Source organism: Phyllostomus discolor, chromosome 4, assembly GCF_004126475.2.
Source record: "Phyllostomus discolor isolate MPI-MPIP mPhyDis1 chromosome 4, mPhyDis1.pri.v3, whole genome shotgun sequence".
NCBI lineage: Eukaryota > Metazoa > Chordata > Mammalia > Chiroptera > Phyllostomidae > Phyllostomus > Phyllostomus discolor.
Window position 1 is genome coordinate 53,843,418 of NC_040906.2, and position 13,716 is coordinate 53,857,133.

Sequence of the window (13,716 nt, forward strand, 5' to 3'; positions counted from 1 at the left end):
ACTTACCTTTCTTTTGATATCAGTGAACTGGGAAAACATTAAAGACCAATAAAATGACAGCTCCAGGATATAATAGTAGTGAAGGTCAGCTGTGAGTGGCTGAGGATTCAAAGAAAAAAAAAGGAAAGATTAATAGTTGATAGGGAACCCTAGTTGGGTCCCAAGTACCTCAAGCTCAGGGCTGAAACATGACATGGTCTTATGCCTCCACAACTTCTAGCTCCGATCTCTTTCTGGATAAGGGGGCTTTGAAGGATGCCTCTAATGCTCAGTTTGATGGCATTAGTTTTGATTTATCTCCAACCAAAAAAGTGTCAGTCAATATGAACATTTACCAATTCATTATTCCTCTTAACAATAGCATTTATGGTTCTTTGATATGCATGAGTATCTGCGAGATTCCTTAGGCAACCTGAAAAAGTATTCTAATGCATACACAAAAAGAATAACCCTGGATAACTGCTGAGCAATTCCACAGCACAGGGACAAGGGAGGTGGGTGTCAGAGCCTGGAGTACAGAATGAGTCACTGAGGCACAGTTTTAAGTTCCGCATTAATCAGATCTTTCTTTCAGTAGATTGCAAACATCAAAAAAAAAAAAAAAGGCAATTCAAATATATTTCTTAAAAGATCAGAGGGACAAAGAATCTGCCAAGAGATACTGGGCTAGGCACTCAGCCAGGAAAATCTGAGATCAATTCCCACCTCCACAGATTAGTAGGTACTGAACTTGGGCCTTAGTTAATTTATTATAAAATGGAGGTGACACTGGCTCTGTCTGCCTGACAGGTCCAGGAATGAGGAGTTCAGAGAGGCAGCAAAGGTCAGTAATATTTACTTCGCACATAAACCCATGAAAACAAAACAGTGTTTAAAAAAAAAGTTTTTGACCAGTTCTTTTTGTTTTATTGAATTGTAACAAAATGTCTTAACTCTACCAGAATGAATCAAAGACCTTTGAAGCTCATTACACAAACGTATCCACACACTACACACAGGGTAACAGTGGGATACGCAGTAAATACAAAGAAAACTTAAATGCTCTGTAGACCAATAGCAGCAAAACAAATGGCTTTCACAAGAAGATGGTACTCACTTAACTACCGACCCTACCAACTTCATGCATAGGCATCGCGGAAAACAGTTGTCCCGCTCACTGACCTTTGGCAACAGAACACGAGAGGACAGGATACTCTCCCTACCAGCAATCCTAAACTCTCAGCATCAATGTGTTCATCAAACTCAGCACTACCCTGGAGAAATATATTTCCTGCTCAAGTGTTCTTTTAAAATTTGAAGGCATTAGCAATTAGAGATGGGTACTCAGGGTAGACATATGACAGCAATAAAGTCTAGAAAATAGAGTGCAGGCTTTAGGACCCTCGGAGCCAAGATTAAATTTCAGTTTTGATGAGATTCACTTTCTCATTGCATCGCCACCTGGGAAAACGGCAAGGCGGGTGATGAGAACAAGTGAGAGCACTGTAGAAATTGCAGAGTTCGTAACAGAGTGTCGTATTAGAATAACTGCCCGATTCGTGGAGTGCTTTGCAGTTGACAAAGCTTACTCATGTGCTAATCTTTTATTCTCAAAAAATCATATAAAATTAGCACTATCATTTTCTAAATTGTATGGTTACAGGAAACTGCTGCCAGTTAACTCAGGTTGGGAGGTGATCCTGGGGCTCACAGCGAAGGAGGCGCTGGGACTGCAGTGCCAGGGCTCCTCGCTCCCCACTGTGCTCATCGTGACGGGCTGTGCAAGGGCCAGCGGGGGCCACGTCCCCTTATTTTAAACTGAAACCAGACACGTGTATATAAAATCATTATGTATGCAGTAAAAATATAATATATACTCTCATTCAGAAGGAGCAGTGCATCTTTAATAAAATTCAAATAGACTACTACTCTTTCATCTATAAATCTGTTCAATTATTTATTTAACATATGTGCTAAAGACACAATAAATCTGTTTAATGAGCATGGCTTATCTTTAAAAGTGCTCTCAAGGCTTGAGACTGACTCGGAACTACCCACAAAGTGTTATAATTACATGCACAATAATTATATGCTGTTTAATATTTTTTCCCACACACACAAAAAGAAAGCTGCTAAGTTTTGTTTTTATTAGTATAAGGAATGTATCAAGAATGACCACTGTTCCCATGAGAGATCATGAAGTGGTCCTGGAATTTGGGAGTTATGTGCTGAATTACTCATTGATAAACAATGATGTCTTAGCAGTGGAAGACAATCTTGATCTGAATTCCCACTTATGGTACCTTTCTTTCTATACTAATGACATTTCCTCTTTTAGATAAACGTGACTGTTTATACCAGACCCTCAACTTTTCAGCTGGAATCTGCAGTTCTGCCTGTGAAGTAGTCGGCAGCTCCACTTAGAGCCACTGCTCCAGTAACTAATTTTCTTGGAAAATAAGCAATTTCTCAGCTCCAGCCATTAATGTGAAAGTTATTCCAGGCTATGCTGTAGTAATGAAGAAGAGTGGGTATTACACTTCATGGGGCATTTGTCTCAATGCTGCTCACGTGACAGAATTTACCTCATAAATGCAGTGTGTTAGAGCAGCTGCCACCCCAGCATTCGAGTTAAGGTTCCTGGAAGGCTTTGATGTATTTTTATATGTATGGATTTTTCCACTCAGTATACCATTACAGGACACAAAGAGAGCTATAAATGATAATATTCCAAGTATGTAAGATAGTAAAACAGCAGTTGGGCCTGAGAATTACAATGGTTTTCAGTAGTGACTGGGTTTCAGTGTTCCTTTAGTCTGTATGAAATAGCCCTGGAATACTCAGCCCTCTCTAAACATGTCATGTTGCTTATTTATTTTATTTTCTAATCTGAATAAACTACTCAAAAGGGATGGAAATGCAAAGTGGAATTCCATCACAATATGTCCCTAACCCTGAACTTGGCCAAGGAGTAGCCAATGTCAGTTCTCACCCCATTCAGACACTCTGGGTGATGGGGAAGTCACAGAGCATGCCTGCTCCCTGTTAACCTTATGCACACCAAAAGACCAAAAACTTTTAAAAGGACAACCCTCCAAAATACCATACTCAAAATTATAAGTTGCTTATCATAATATGTCTCTTTATTGCATCACCAAAAACCTAGTTACATTTGTTTCTCTTACAAACATACCCCAATTGACCTAGAAATTTTTCGGCAAGAAATTTCTAGAAAAGTCCCAACTTTGCTATTCAAATAGTAACCGACCTAGGGACCAGAACACAGGCTAACATCACTGAATTCAAGGACAGAGGCAAAGGTACCTCAGTGGGCAGATGGGCCTTCTGGGATACTATTTTAATCTCATTCTCAGTGATATTTTTGGGGGGGAGGTCTATGTGTAATGGTACAGCCCATTTTTCTGCATTCAAGAAAATGGTGTTTGATTTACATATTTAGTGGCTGCTCCTAAGCCACAAAGTGAACTGAAGTCAGCACGCCTGCTCCAGCTCCACACGAGCCTTTTCCACCTGAAACTGAGATAGGCTTGTCCTGCTATCAGACTTGCCCCAGTAATTAGAAGCAGATTAACTGTTAGAAACAAGAATCATCTCCCGTTGGACTGGCGGCATCTTACTGTCCAGCAAATACACCTTTCCACACTTACTCCATCTACTAAAGCAATTAAGCTTTGATTCTGAACTTTACTGAGAGCACAGACCACCTCCCTCACTAGGCTATAGGCAGCATTAAGCAACAAGGGTGGGGACAGGGGCCAAAAAGCAAGGTGGCTGCCAAACTTTCCAGGACCTGCCTGAAGTCAGAAATCCCACCTAGGGAAGACGCTGTGCGTGTGTGGAAATCCAGACAGTAACGGCTCCTTACCTGATAGGGGTAGTTGTACCAGCAGTGCTTTGTATTCCACAGCCAGGGTGTCTGCAAAAAGTATGAAGAAACACATTTTATGTATTTTCAAAAAGAAGCAGGATAAGAAATATTTATGAGAGGTTCCCCAATGTTTGGGTCTTATAATCTACCTTTGTAAGAACTGAAGGATTTAGGAATAAGATATTAAAGTACTTAGGATCCCATCATCTATTCTCACTGGGTAATCTGCACTCATCTGGTAGTATTTCAGGCTACGGCTGGGATGGAGTCCTAGCTGGTGATTTTATATTTTTTTGTGGGTCCCACAGACACAGTCCTGCTGTGGAATAGGCCTCAACAGCAGGGCCCTTCAGCGGTCTCTCCTAGACCAGATGCAAATCATCAATCTAACAGTTATCAATAAACAGTGCTAACAGTTGGTGCAAACCACCCAAAAACTCCTTCTATCCAATGTATATAAGGCAACAGTGTTAATCAGTTGTTTCATGCCTTAACCAGGGTCCGTAATAGGCAGGTACACTACTTGTTTCAGTAGGACACCGCAGACTAATTCCAGGTGTAAGGGAATTAACCTTCAGGGCATACTCCACTCCCTGGCCCATGGTCAAGGTCTTTTAAAGACAAGACAACCATTCTTATTTTGACAGCAATCACTTGCCTGCAACAGTGTATAATCAGAACATCTAAGTGTACACACAGATTCAAAACATTTGTAATGAACAGGGAGGAACTGGTGAAGACTTAAATAGATTACTGAATAATCCAATAATACCAACACAGACTCTCTCATATTTTTGTGGTAAGTTTTTAATTCTTTTGCATCTCTGATCTCTAGCTATCAGTACTTTCTGTATACATCTATATACCTTTGATACACATCTGTATATTTCTTATTATTAAGGAACATAATCACTAATCCAATCCATAGGTTTATGCATCTCAAAATGATAATGTCACTGAAAGATTAGTGTCAGATATATTTGTACTGACAACCTCTTTATTTTGTCTCAGACCCTATAAGATCAAGGCTATTGCTCTATCTGCGCTGTAATAATGCAGCTGTCTCCCTGAAATCGATATACATATCCTTTCAACCTATACCCATGAGGGTGAGGATGTGAAAGGGGCTATGAAATAAATCTGACAAATTCAGTGACTGAAATCAAGCTCACGGGGCCATCCGATCATAAATTCCTAACTGGGCAGTTGTGATGAGTGCTCACACTGCAGCCCTATACAAGGTTTATCTGTGCCGTAAGCAAGCCCTGTCCATTGTTCTCGTTCAAAGGCGTAAATACACCTTCGAAATGCCAGAGGTAACCTTCTTCTTCAGACCCCTCGGAGGGGTAGCTGCCCTCAAAACAGCACAGCATCTGTCAACTCTCCTGTAATTCAATCATACAGACTTCTCTGCCTTGCTTTCTCCCTCCTTCATGTCATCTTCCTTACATTCCCTCCTTAATTCCAAATGTATGAAAAGAACTGTAAAACTGTCTTTTCCAGAGCATTTGAGACCTTGCTTCCTGGTACATCATCAGCTCGGCTCAAATAAACATGTATAAAAATTCTCTACATGTCTGGATGTTCTTACATCAACAAGTATGGTAATGATAATACCTAATAGAAGTTGAGTCCTCCTATGTCCATGTACTTTTTTAAGGATTTTTCCCATGATGTAATTTATTTAACTAGTTAAAAACTTTATCTTTTGATTGTTACACATATTTTTAAAGGATCTCATGTATGAACTTACTTTATCCTCACAGTAGCTAATAGTATTTGCCTCATCCTATAGATAGGTAAATTGAAATCCCAAGTCCATAAATAGCTGCCCAGGTTACATAGCTAGGCAGTGCCAGAGCTGGAAACCAAATTCAGACTGTCTGGTCTCAAAGCTTGTCTCTGAGTCTACTAAAAACTGGATGGGACTCAGATCAGGGAGCCAGATGGAAACAAAAGGCCTTCTATGCCCTAAACTTAAAACTGTTCAGGGATCTTTACATTCCCCTCCTAAGTAGGTACGACCAAATCTCCTTGTCCCTGGCCCCCCCCCGCCCCCCCCTTTTTTCTGGCTTTGCTATTTGCCACCTATTCAATTCTCTACATATCATGTAATCTCACTGCAGTTAACATCCTGGCAGCCTGTGTTGTGTGCCTGTCTCCTCCATTTCTCTTATCCATGACATTGATGTTCCTTACTGCCCTACCTCACAGCGTGCTTGTGAGAATCAAATGAGATAGCATGTCTAAAAATACTTTGCAGGCTTCAAAAGTTTAATATGTTGTCGTCTTTACATGCCCATTGAGGAGGACAATAAAAATAAAAATTAAAATTAATCTGAATTTTCATCACTATTAACATTTTAATGTATGGCCCATTTTTGGTCTTTTTTCTATGTAATATAGATTTAAATGCATAGGTAGATTTATTTTTAAACACACAGGAATTAAGAAAGATCACTAAGAGCAAAGAGGTATCATTAAAGACCAAGGCTAAGATTATCTATACTTTCATATCCCCACAATTACTATGGATGGATACAAACGTCGGAAAGAGATGAATGCTGATAGAAAATAATAATTCATTTAAAACACGGCATTAGAGGAGAGTTCTACGACTACCCTGAACTGCCAGAAAGATGAACAAGTGTGTCCTAGAGCACATTAAGCCTGAAACACTGCTGGAGACAAAAATGACAAAACTGAAGCTGCCCTACTTTGGGCACGTCAAGAGAAGGCAGCGTCCTTAGAAAAGGATGATTGTGCTGCAGGATGGAAAGCAGCAGGGAAAGAGGAAGAGCAAGTAAGAGATGGACTGGCTCCATTAGAGAAGCCACAGGGTGAGTGCACAGGAGCTGAGCAGGGCAGTCGAAGGCGGGACACAGTGGATGTCACTCATTCGCAGGGTCCACTCAACGGCACATACACACATATGTACAGTTTTTACATTTGGGCACAACACACCAAAATCTATTTTATAGCATGAGTATTAATGATTACTTTTCTCTCTGATAAAGGTGTTTATGATCTCCATAATTAGTTGAAAGCCTGAGAGGGACAGGTATGCCATAGGCATGTGTTTATTCCCCAGCATCTGTGCCCACATTCACAGTTCAGCATTCATTTACTGAACACCAAAGAAAAGGACTGTAGTCAAATGCAAAGCCTGTAACAAACCTCATAGTATTTTTCTGAATTTATCAGTCCCAAGCCCATGAGCGCGTGTGTGTCAGCCTCTAAAGATGCTGCGGGCATCCCTTCCACGGCGGCCACCCGTTCCAGTCACAGTCAGGAGAGGAACGGTGTGACGCCCAGTGATCCAGGAAAATCCATCATTTACAGCTTCCCTTCCTCTGTAAGTTTCTTGGCTCATTGGTTTCCTTGTAACATCCAGGCTTTCCCCTGCATGCATCAGATATACATCACCTACACGAGCTTCCACTACATGCCAATACGTGACCGCCCTGCAAAAATTGTGGATGAGTCATTGTCCCTCACTGGGGCCCCACTCACCTGAAGCAGGGGCAAAAGACATTGTGAATTTGATGGAGCTACTATAGGGCTCTAGCTCAACCCACAAACTTGTTCGCCAAACATTTTATAAGGTTCTTTCACCTTCAATGTACACTTACATATGCCTCTCACTTTGACAACACTAGAAACTAACATCACCTTCTATATGCATACTACATGTTTCCAGGGTCTCATGCTGCACGCCCCACAAGACTCTCTGAGATAGGCAGAATACTATCTTTCCTAATGTACAGTGGGGAAAACAAACCCATGAGAAGGTGATTCTCACAATTTTCACTCAACAGTGGTGTAAGAATCTGGATTGGCTGCTTGTAATTGAATGCACTAGGTATAACTTCTTTAATTTGAATTGATATCATGAAACTATCACTTTTAAGTCCATTTTTCTAGATATCTATTTTAGATCTTCATATTCATATCAAAATCTGTATATGTGTCACACAAATAAAGGATAGTAACAACTAAGAACTCAAAAGCTGAAATATTAGATGTCAAAAAAAATAATGGTGATGAAAAATACACTGAAAACCCTCAGTTTAAAAGAATGGGCTTAGCCCTGGCTGGTGTGGCTCAGTGGATTGAGTGCTGGCCTGCAAACCAAAGGGTACAGGTTTGAATCCCAGTCAGAGCACATGTCTGGGTTGCAGGCCAGGTCCCCAGAAGGGGGCACACAAGAGGCAACCACATATTGACGTTTCTCTCCCTCTCTTTCTCCCTTCCTCCCCCTCCCTAAAAATAAATTTTAAAATAATTTTTAAAATTAAAAAACAAAGGAATGGGCCTAGCAACGTCCTATATAGTAAAATAAAGCTCTGTACCTAAGGTAATGCATGGCAATTAAGCAAATTTCCTGAATATAGATGTGTTTTTTTCATATGGCATTACAATATCAAGGAATGTTATCAAGGATGAAAAATCTAAAAACCCTAGGATTCTCAAATCTTGCCATTCCAATATCTTAGGATTTACTATATTCCCCCTCATACTTAAATAATGCTGTGAAGCACTTACAGATTTTAATGTATTTTATACATATTATCTCATTTAATTCTCACAACACCATTGTAAGTGTTCAATTTAACATAGGCAACAGATGCCATAAATGACAAAGAACATGGTGTCATGGGTCTTCTCAAAATATGAAAATGCAGGTTCTGACTCAGTACCGGCTTGGGACTAAGATTCTACATGTGTAACAAGCTTCCAGGTGATGCTGACACTGGAGGACCTTGGATCTCATTTTAAGAAGTAAGGTGTCAGGGGAAAGGAAGGCGGTGAGCCCATCTTCTTGGTATTCACAGATGTAAGGCACCTAACAGGCACTTTGTTACAATATTCCACAATTCTGTACTAAGTGAATAAATTAATGAACTATTCCAAATCATCACAATAACTGTGAGGCAGAAACTGCTAGCAAAACAATACTGAGCTAGAAACAATGCTTCTGAACCAATCTTCCTTTGTGATATAACCACACCTTTAAGCTCTGGTGGCAGGCAAGTGAGCAGCATTTATGCAGTCCACTTTGGGATGGTGCCCCTAAAAGTTAATGTGAATGAGTACTTCTTACCCTTTTCTTCATTGCTATCAGAGGCAGAAAATGACAACTTTGACCCAGAGATAGAAATTTCTGTTGAGGCTGCCCTGGTCTGGCTTATCTCTGGATTTTTCATATGTGATAGATAAATTCCTATTATTTTCCTTGTATTTAAGTTATTGCATTTTCTATTTTTCAAAATATACATATATAGTAGCAAAGTCTGTATTCTCACTCTTATATGCATCAAGGTGAGTATTATTAATTATTTTATAGACAAATAAGCCATCTCAAAGAGGTACCAAAAGTAAGACTCCCCAGCTGCTAAACAGAAAAGCTGGAATTGAAACCCAGTCCAGCCAGATTCTGCCAATGCACCTTCCCCAAGGAACCCAGGATGTTCAAAGAATGAGTAATGAGAGAAGAACATCATGGGCATTTGGAACTGATTACCCGAAGTTAGGTATTACATAAAAAGTCAAACTTTAGGATTAGAAAGGCCCTCCGAGCCTGGTTTAAGCTGTGAAAGATCCGCACATCCAGAGAGATCACCAGGCCTCCCTTGTCAGAGAGCTTCACGGTTATCAATCACCGACAAGATCCCTTAGGCTTACTTCCTGCTTTTTTCTTGGTCAACAGAAATTATATCAATATTTTTTGTTCGGCTTTGTTTTGGAATCTGCTATGAACTAAATTGTGCTCTCTCACTGCCCCTCTCCCCTACTTACCACAAATTCATATGTTGAAGCCCTAAATACCCAATGTTACTGTATTGGGAAATGTGGCCTGTAGGAGGTAATTAAGGGTGAATGACATTTAAAGGAGAGGCCCTCACCTGGTGGGATTGGTGGCCCTATATGAAGAGGAAATGAGAGATTCCTCTCTCCCCTCACATGCTCGGAGGAAAGGCCAAGTGAAGGCCGTGGTGAGCGGGTGGCATGTCAGGAAGACAGGCAAGCCAGGAAGGGTGCTCCTACCAGGGACAGCCCTTCAGGACCTGATCTGAAATTCCTAACTTCCAGAACCATGAGAAATAAATTTCTGTTGTTTAAACCACCTCATCTATGGTATTTTGTTACGGCAGCCTGAGCTGAATCACATAGCATCGTAAGACAACACTTAATAAATGGTGCTTAGTAGTTATTGAACTACACATCAACTAATTTCAGTTTAAAAAAGATATTAAGTGTCTGAGCAGAACTAAGACACACCATAAGATAGTGGGCTGGAAATGACTTCTAATGCTCTCCACCTAAATCACAATGTATATTGGGTTTTCATTATTATCATGCACATCTGCTCACAGGTACATCACTTGGGACACAACTTGGCAACAGCACTCCGATCAGGAACACAGTGTCCCACGGAAGGCTCCTGTGGCGCTTCTTACCCTGACCCACCCGGCACCGGCACCAGCACAGAGGGCAGACGCGCTGCCGGTGGTCGCCCTGCTCCCTTCATCTGCATTTGGACCACATGCATAAGACTCAAGTGCTATTTCTTCTATGATTTTTCTTTAAGGAGAAAACTAGAGAAGCCTTATTAAGTGTCAGTAAATCTGCTCTTTTATTGGGTTTCTTCTTTTATCAGCTGTTCTATAGAGGTTTCAAGTGAACAGAACTAACAAAAATAGATCATGTCTGATCATTTCACATTACCATCTGGAGTTATTTAGGTTTGGTCATTTTTTTCAAAGTTCCATGTGACATACTTCTTAAAAATAGTAATCTTAAGAATCTACCTTTCAGCTTCCGTACCACCTGTCACGATGACGGATCATCATCAAAACTCAAGGCGATTGTGTAGATTAAATGAGGTGTGGCAGGCAGAGCACACAGCACACTTTGCTTGGTACACAGTCATGGGCTCAACTAATATGTTTTTAATAAAAAGTTCATACAATAGGAAAAAATCAAGGTGTCTTTGTCTGAGCCCAGAACGTGCGACACTAAGAGGGAACCTGAACGTAAGCTGTGGGCTGTGGGTGATAACGATACATCACTGTCAGCTCATCAAGGAACAAAGGCACCGCTCTGACTGGGAGTGGGGCTTAATGAGGAGACTGTGCATGTGGGGGGTGGGGAGTACATGGGAAATTTTGGTTCCTTCCCCTCCATGTCTGTGAATGTAAAATAGCTTTTTAAAAAAAATTAAGGTATTTTTACCTTAATTGGGCTATTTTAGTTCGCTGATGCTTATGTTACTGTGAGCTAAATGAATAGTAGCAGTTGAGGTGAAAGACCAGAGAAAAGGATGCTCAGTTAACCAGGCAAGTGTTAAATGATTGAATACAAATATAAATACACATGCACACATATATACGTTTTTCAAGCATCCATAGATACCTATAGCTGAATGACAGTAGTTTCTTTGAATAACTATTTTGATTTAACAAAAGAACATGAATCATTTAAAGTATTCAAGACACTTTGTTGCCTCATCAAACATGTGAAAGGTATTTGGGTCTTTTCCCAAAGTCAGCATCTTAGGGGCAAAATTTCATCTTTTGCTATTTCCATCCAACATCCTACATAGTTTTCACAAAGCCCAGCTGGGAAGGTAACGGTCAAGGAATATGATCTACGAGCCGTGCTGGCATCTGCATAATTTATGAATGAGATATACAGAGCCTTGGATTATGCTTTAAAATGCCAGAAAGCGAGCTCCCTGAACTACTCTGAAACTGCTTTCACTGAAAGCGCTTTAACTGAGTTATACTTAAACCTTTTACCTTTGGATTATGTTGAGGATTTATTGTAAGAAATAAACATGAGAAAAGTGCTTTCATGTCTGCCATGGGTTTGCACTGGAGAGATTACCATTAAGTTACCCTAAGTCAAATGTGTAAAATCCACATGATATTTTTCCTTTTAAATTTAGTCCAAGGGGAAAAAGTACTTCCCTTCAGTGAATGCTTAGTGTGTTTTCTCTCACTAAGTGAGAATTATGCTACCCCATTACCTTTTTACTTTGGTTTTGGGAAGCTGAAACATAATTCTAAGGCACAGTCATAGCAACTGTGATTGCCTTTCAACACCTTTGCTTATTTTTCATTTTATGTATAACTTTTATGTTAATATCTATATTAATGTTATTAATATATATTAATATTAATAAACATTGCAAATTCCTTTTAGAAACATTCAACTATATGATTTAAAGTAAGTAAAGCAGATCCATTCAAAATGGTAACCTATAGTTTTAATTTAGTACACATGTAAAATAATTCAGAATGAAAAAATATTTCATGTTTTGTGGGTTTAAAAGTTGATAGGTAAATTGTGTTTGGGCTGAAAATAACATGGCCTGAGGAGCTGTGCAGAGTGCTCCCCAGAACGCAAGAGCATCCTTTCCCCCTTTCCGGGGTCAGCAGAAGCGTGTCTGTAAATCCACCAGGCAGACTGGTGACTCCTCCCTAGAGGCCCTGGGCATCTGCTTGAGCTTTGAAAGCTCTTGTGGTGTGCAAATATAATTTGGACTTGACCCCTTGGCATTATATAAAGATAGCAGCCTTTCATATTGATCAGGCTTTTAAAAAGATGCTGGTCCTCTAGACCTGGTCAAGCATGTGCCTTCAGCATACTCAGCAATCCATTTAGAAAGTAATTTGCCGAGCTGCCAAGCATACATACAGAGAAGGAGTTCCTTGGAGGTGGGCCCTGAAGTCACAGCGTCTCTATGAGGGTTTAATCGTAGAAACAATGAGGAGAAATGTGAGTGACATTTCCATGCCTTCTAAGACCTTCCAGCCAGTGATTCCCAACGGTTTCTGCCTCTGCTTGGCTGAGGGGCTACACACACACCCTGAAGAGAAACTGTGGCTGTGATTCTCAAGAGTTTGAGTAACAGGAAGCTTAAAAAGCCATCCCCCTTGCTGATTCACATGTGAACTCTCCACACCCAGTGAGAGTCACTGCAAAGCAGAATGGACTGATTAATTAATTCCATGTTTAAAACAGTAATTAGGAATAAAGGAACCAGATGAAGGAAAGAGATGACCAAAAATGAAATGGAAAGGCCCAGAAGGAGGGGAAAATGGTGAGAATGTCAACACTGGAAGAGACAGAGAGAGAGAGGGAGGGAGAGAGAGAGAAAGGGGACCAGTGTAAAACTTGGAATGAAGTCAGTGAAAGTGGCTATTAAGCTGCATAAAATTAGTCAAAAGATAATTTAAAGAAGTCATTTATAATATATTACAAAGGCTTACTATCTCCAACCAGTAAAAAGCCCACAAAAATATTAAAATATCAAAATACCCAATGAGAAAAATGGGGAGAAAATACAAACAGGAAATACAATAAAGAAAAATATATGTGACAGAAAACATTCAAAAATCATAGAAGATTTTTACCCACATCCTGAAAATATTTAAAGAGTTTAGTACACAGAGGGCAGTAGTGTATAGAACTCTAAATTTAAGTAACACTCTACAAATGCTCTTTAAAACCTGCATATCCTTTGACCCAACATTCATTGTAAAAAAAAAAAAAAAGTAACTAGAACTAACTGCAAAGGCACTTGTGCATGGATTTGCACTATAATTCTTTTCTAGTACTAAAAATACAAATAAGTCTAACTGCTCAATAATGTGAGGTTGGCGTGTGCTTAGTAGATACGATTCTGAGAGCAGATCCTGCGACGAGGGTGTGGAAGCAGGCTGTTTATTCCAGAGGGCATCCAGGAAACAGAACAGAGAAAGGGAGAAAGGGAGATAGATGAGGGAGGTAGTCCATTATGGTTTTCAGGGCTGAGCTGATTACTGCTGCAGGCATCTGAG

General features: G+C 40.1%; 1 protein-coding gene across 2 annotated transcripts in view; it reads right to left on the reverse strand.

The window, feature by feature from the left end:
* The window catches only part of CERS6 (ceramide synthase 6), a 303,384-nt gene that overhangs the window by 69,563 nt on the left and 220,105 nt on the right, over positions 1-13,716 (reverse strand). For both annotated transcript variants that reach the window (XM_028510062.2, XM_028510063.2), the window contains exons 5-6: positions 3,866-3,916; positions 7-99 (exon numbers count right to left, since the gene is read on the reverse strand). In XM_028510062.2, coding sequence (XP_028365863.1) covers positions 7-99; positions 3,866-3,916 — 144 coding nt within the window. The remainder of the gene's footprint in view (positions 1-6; positions 100-3,865; positions 3,917-13,716) is intronic.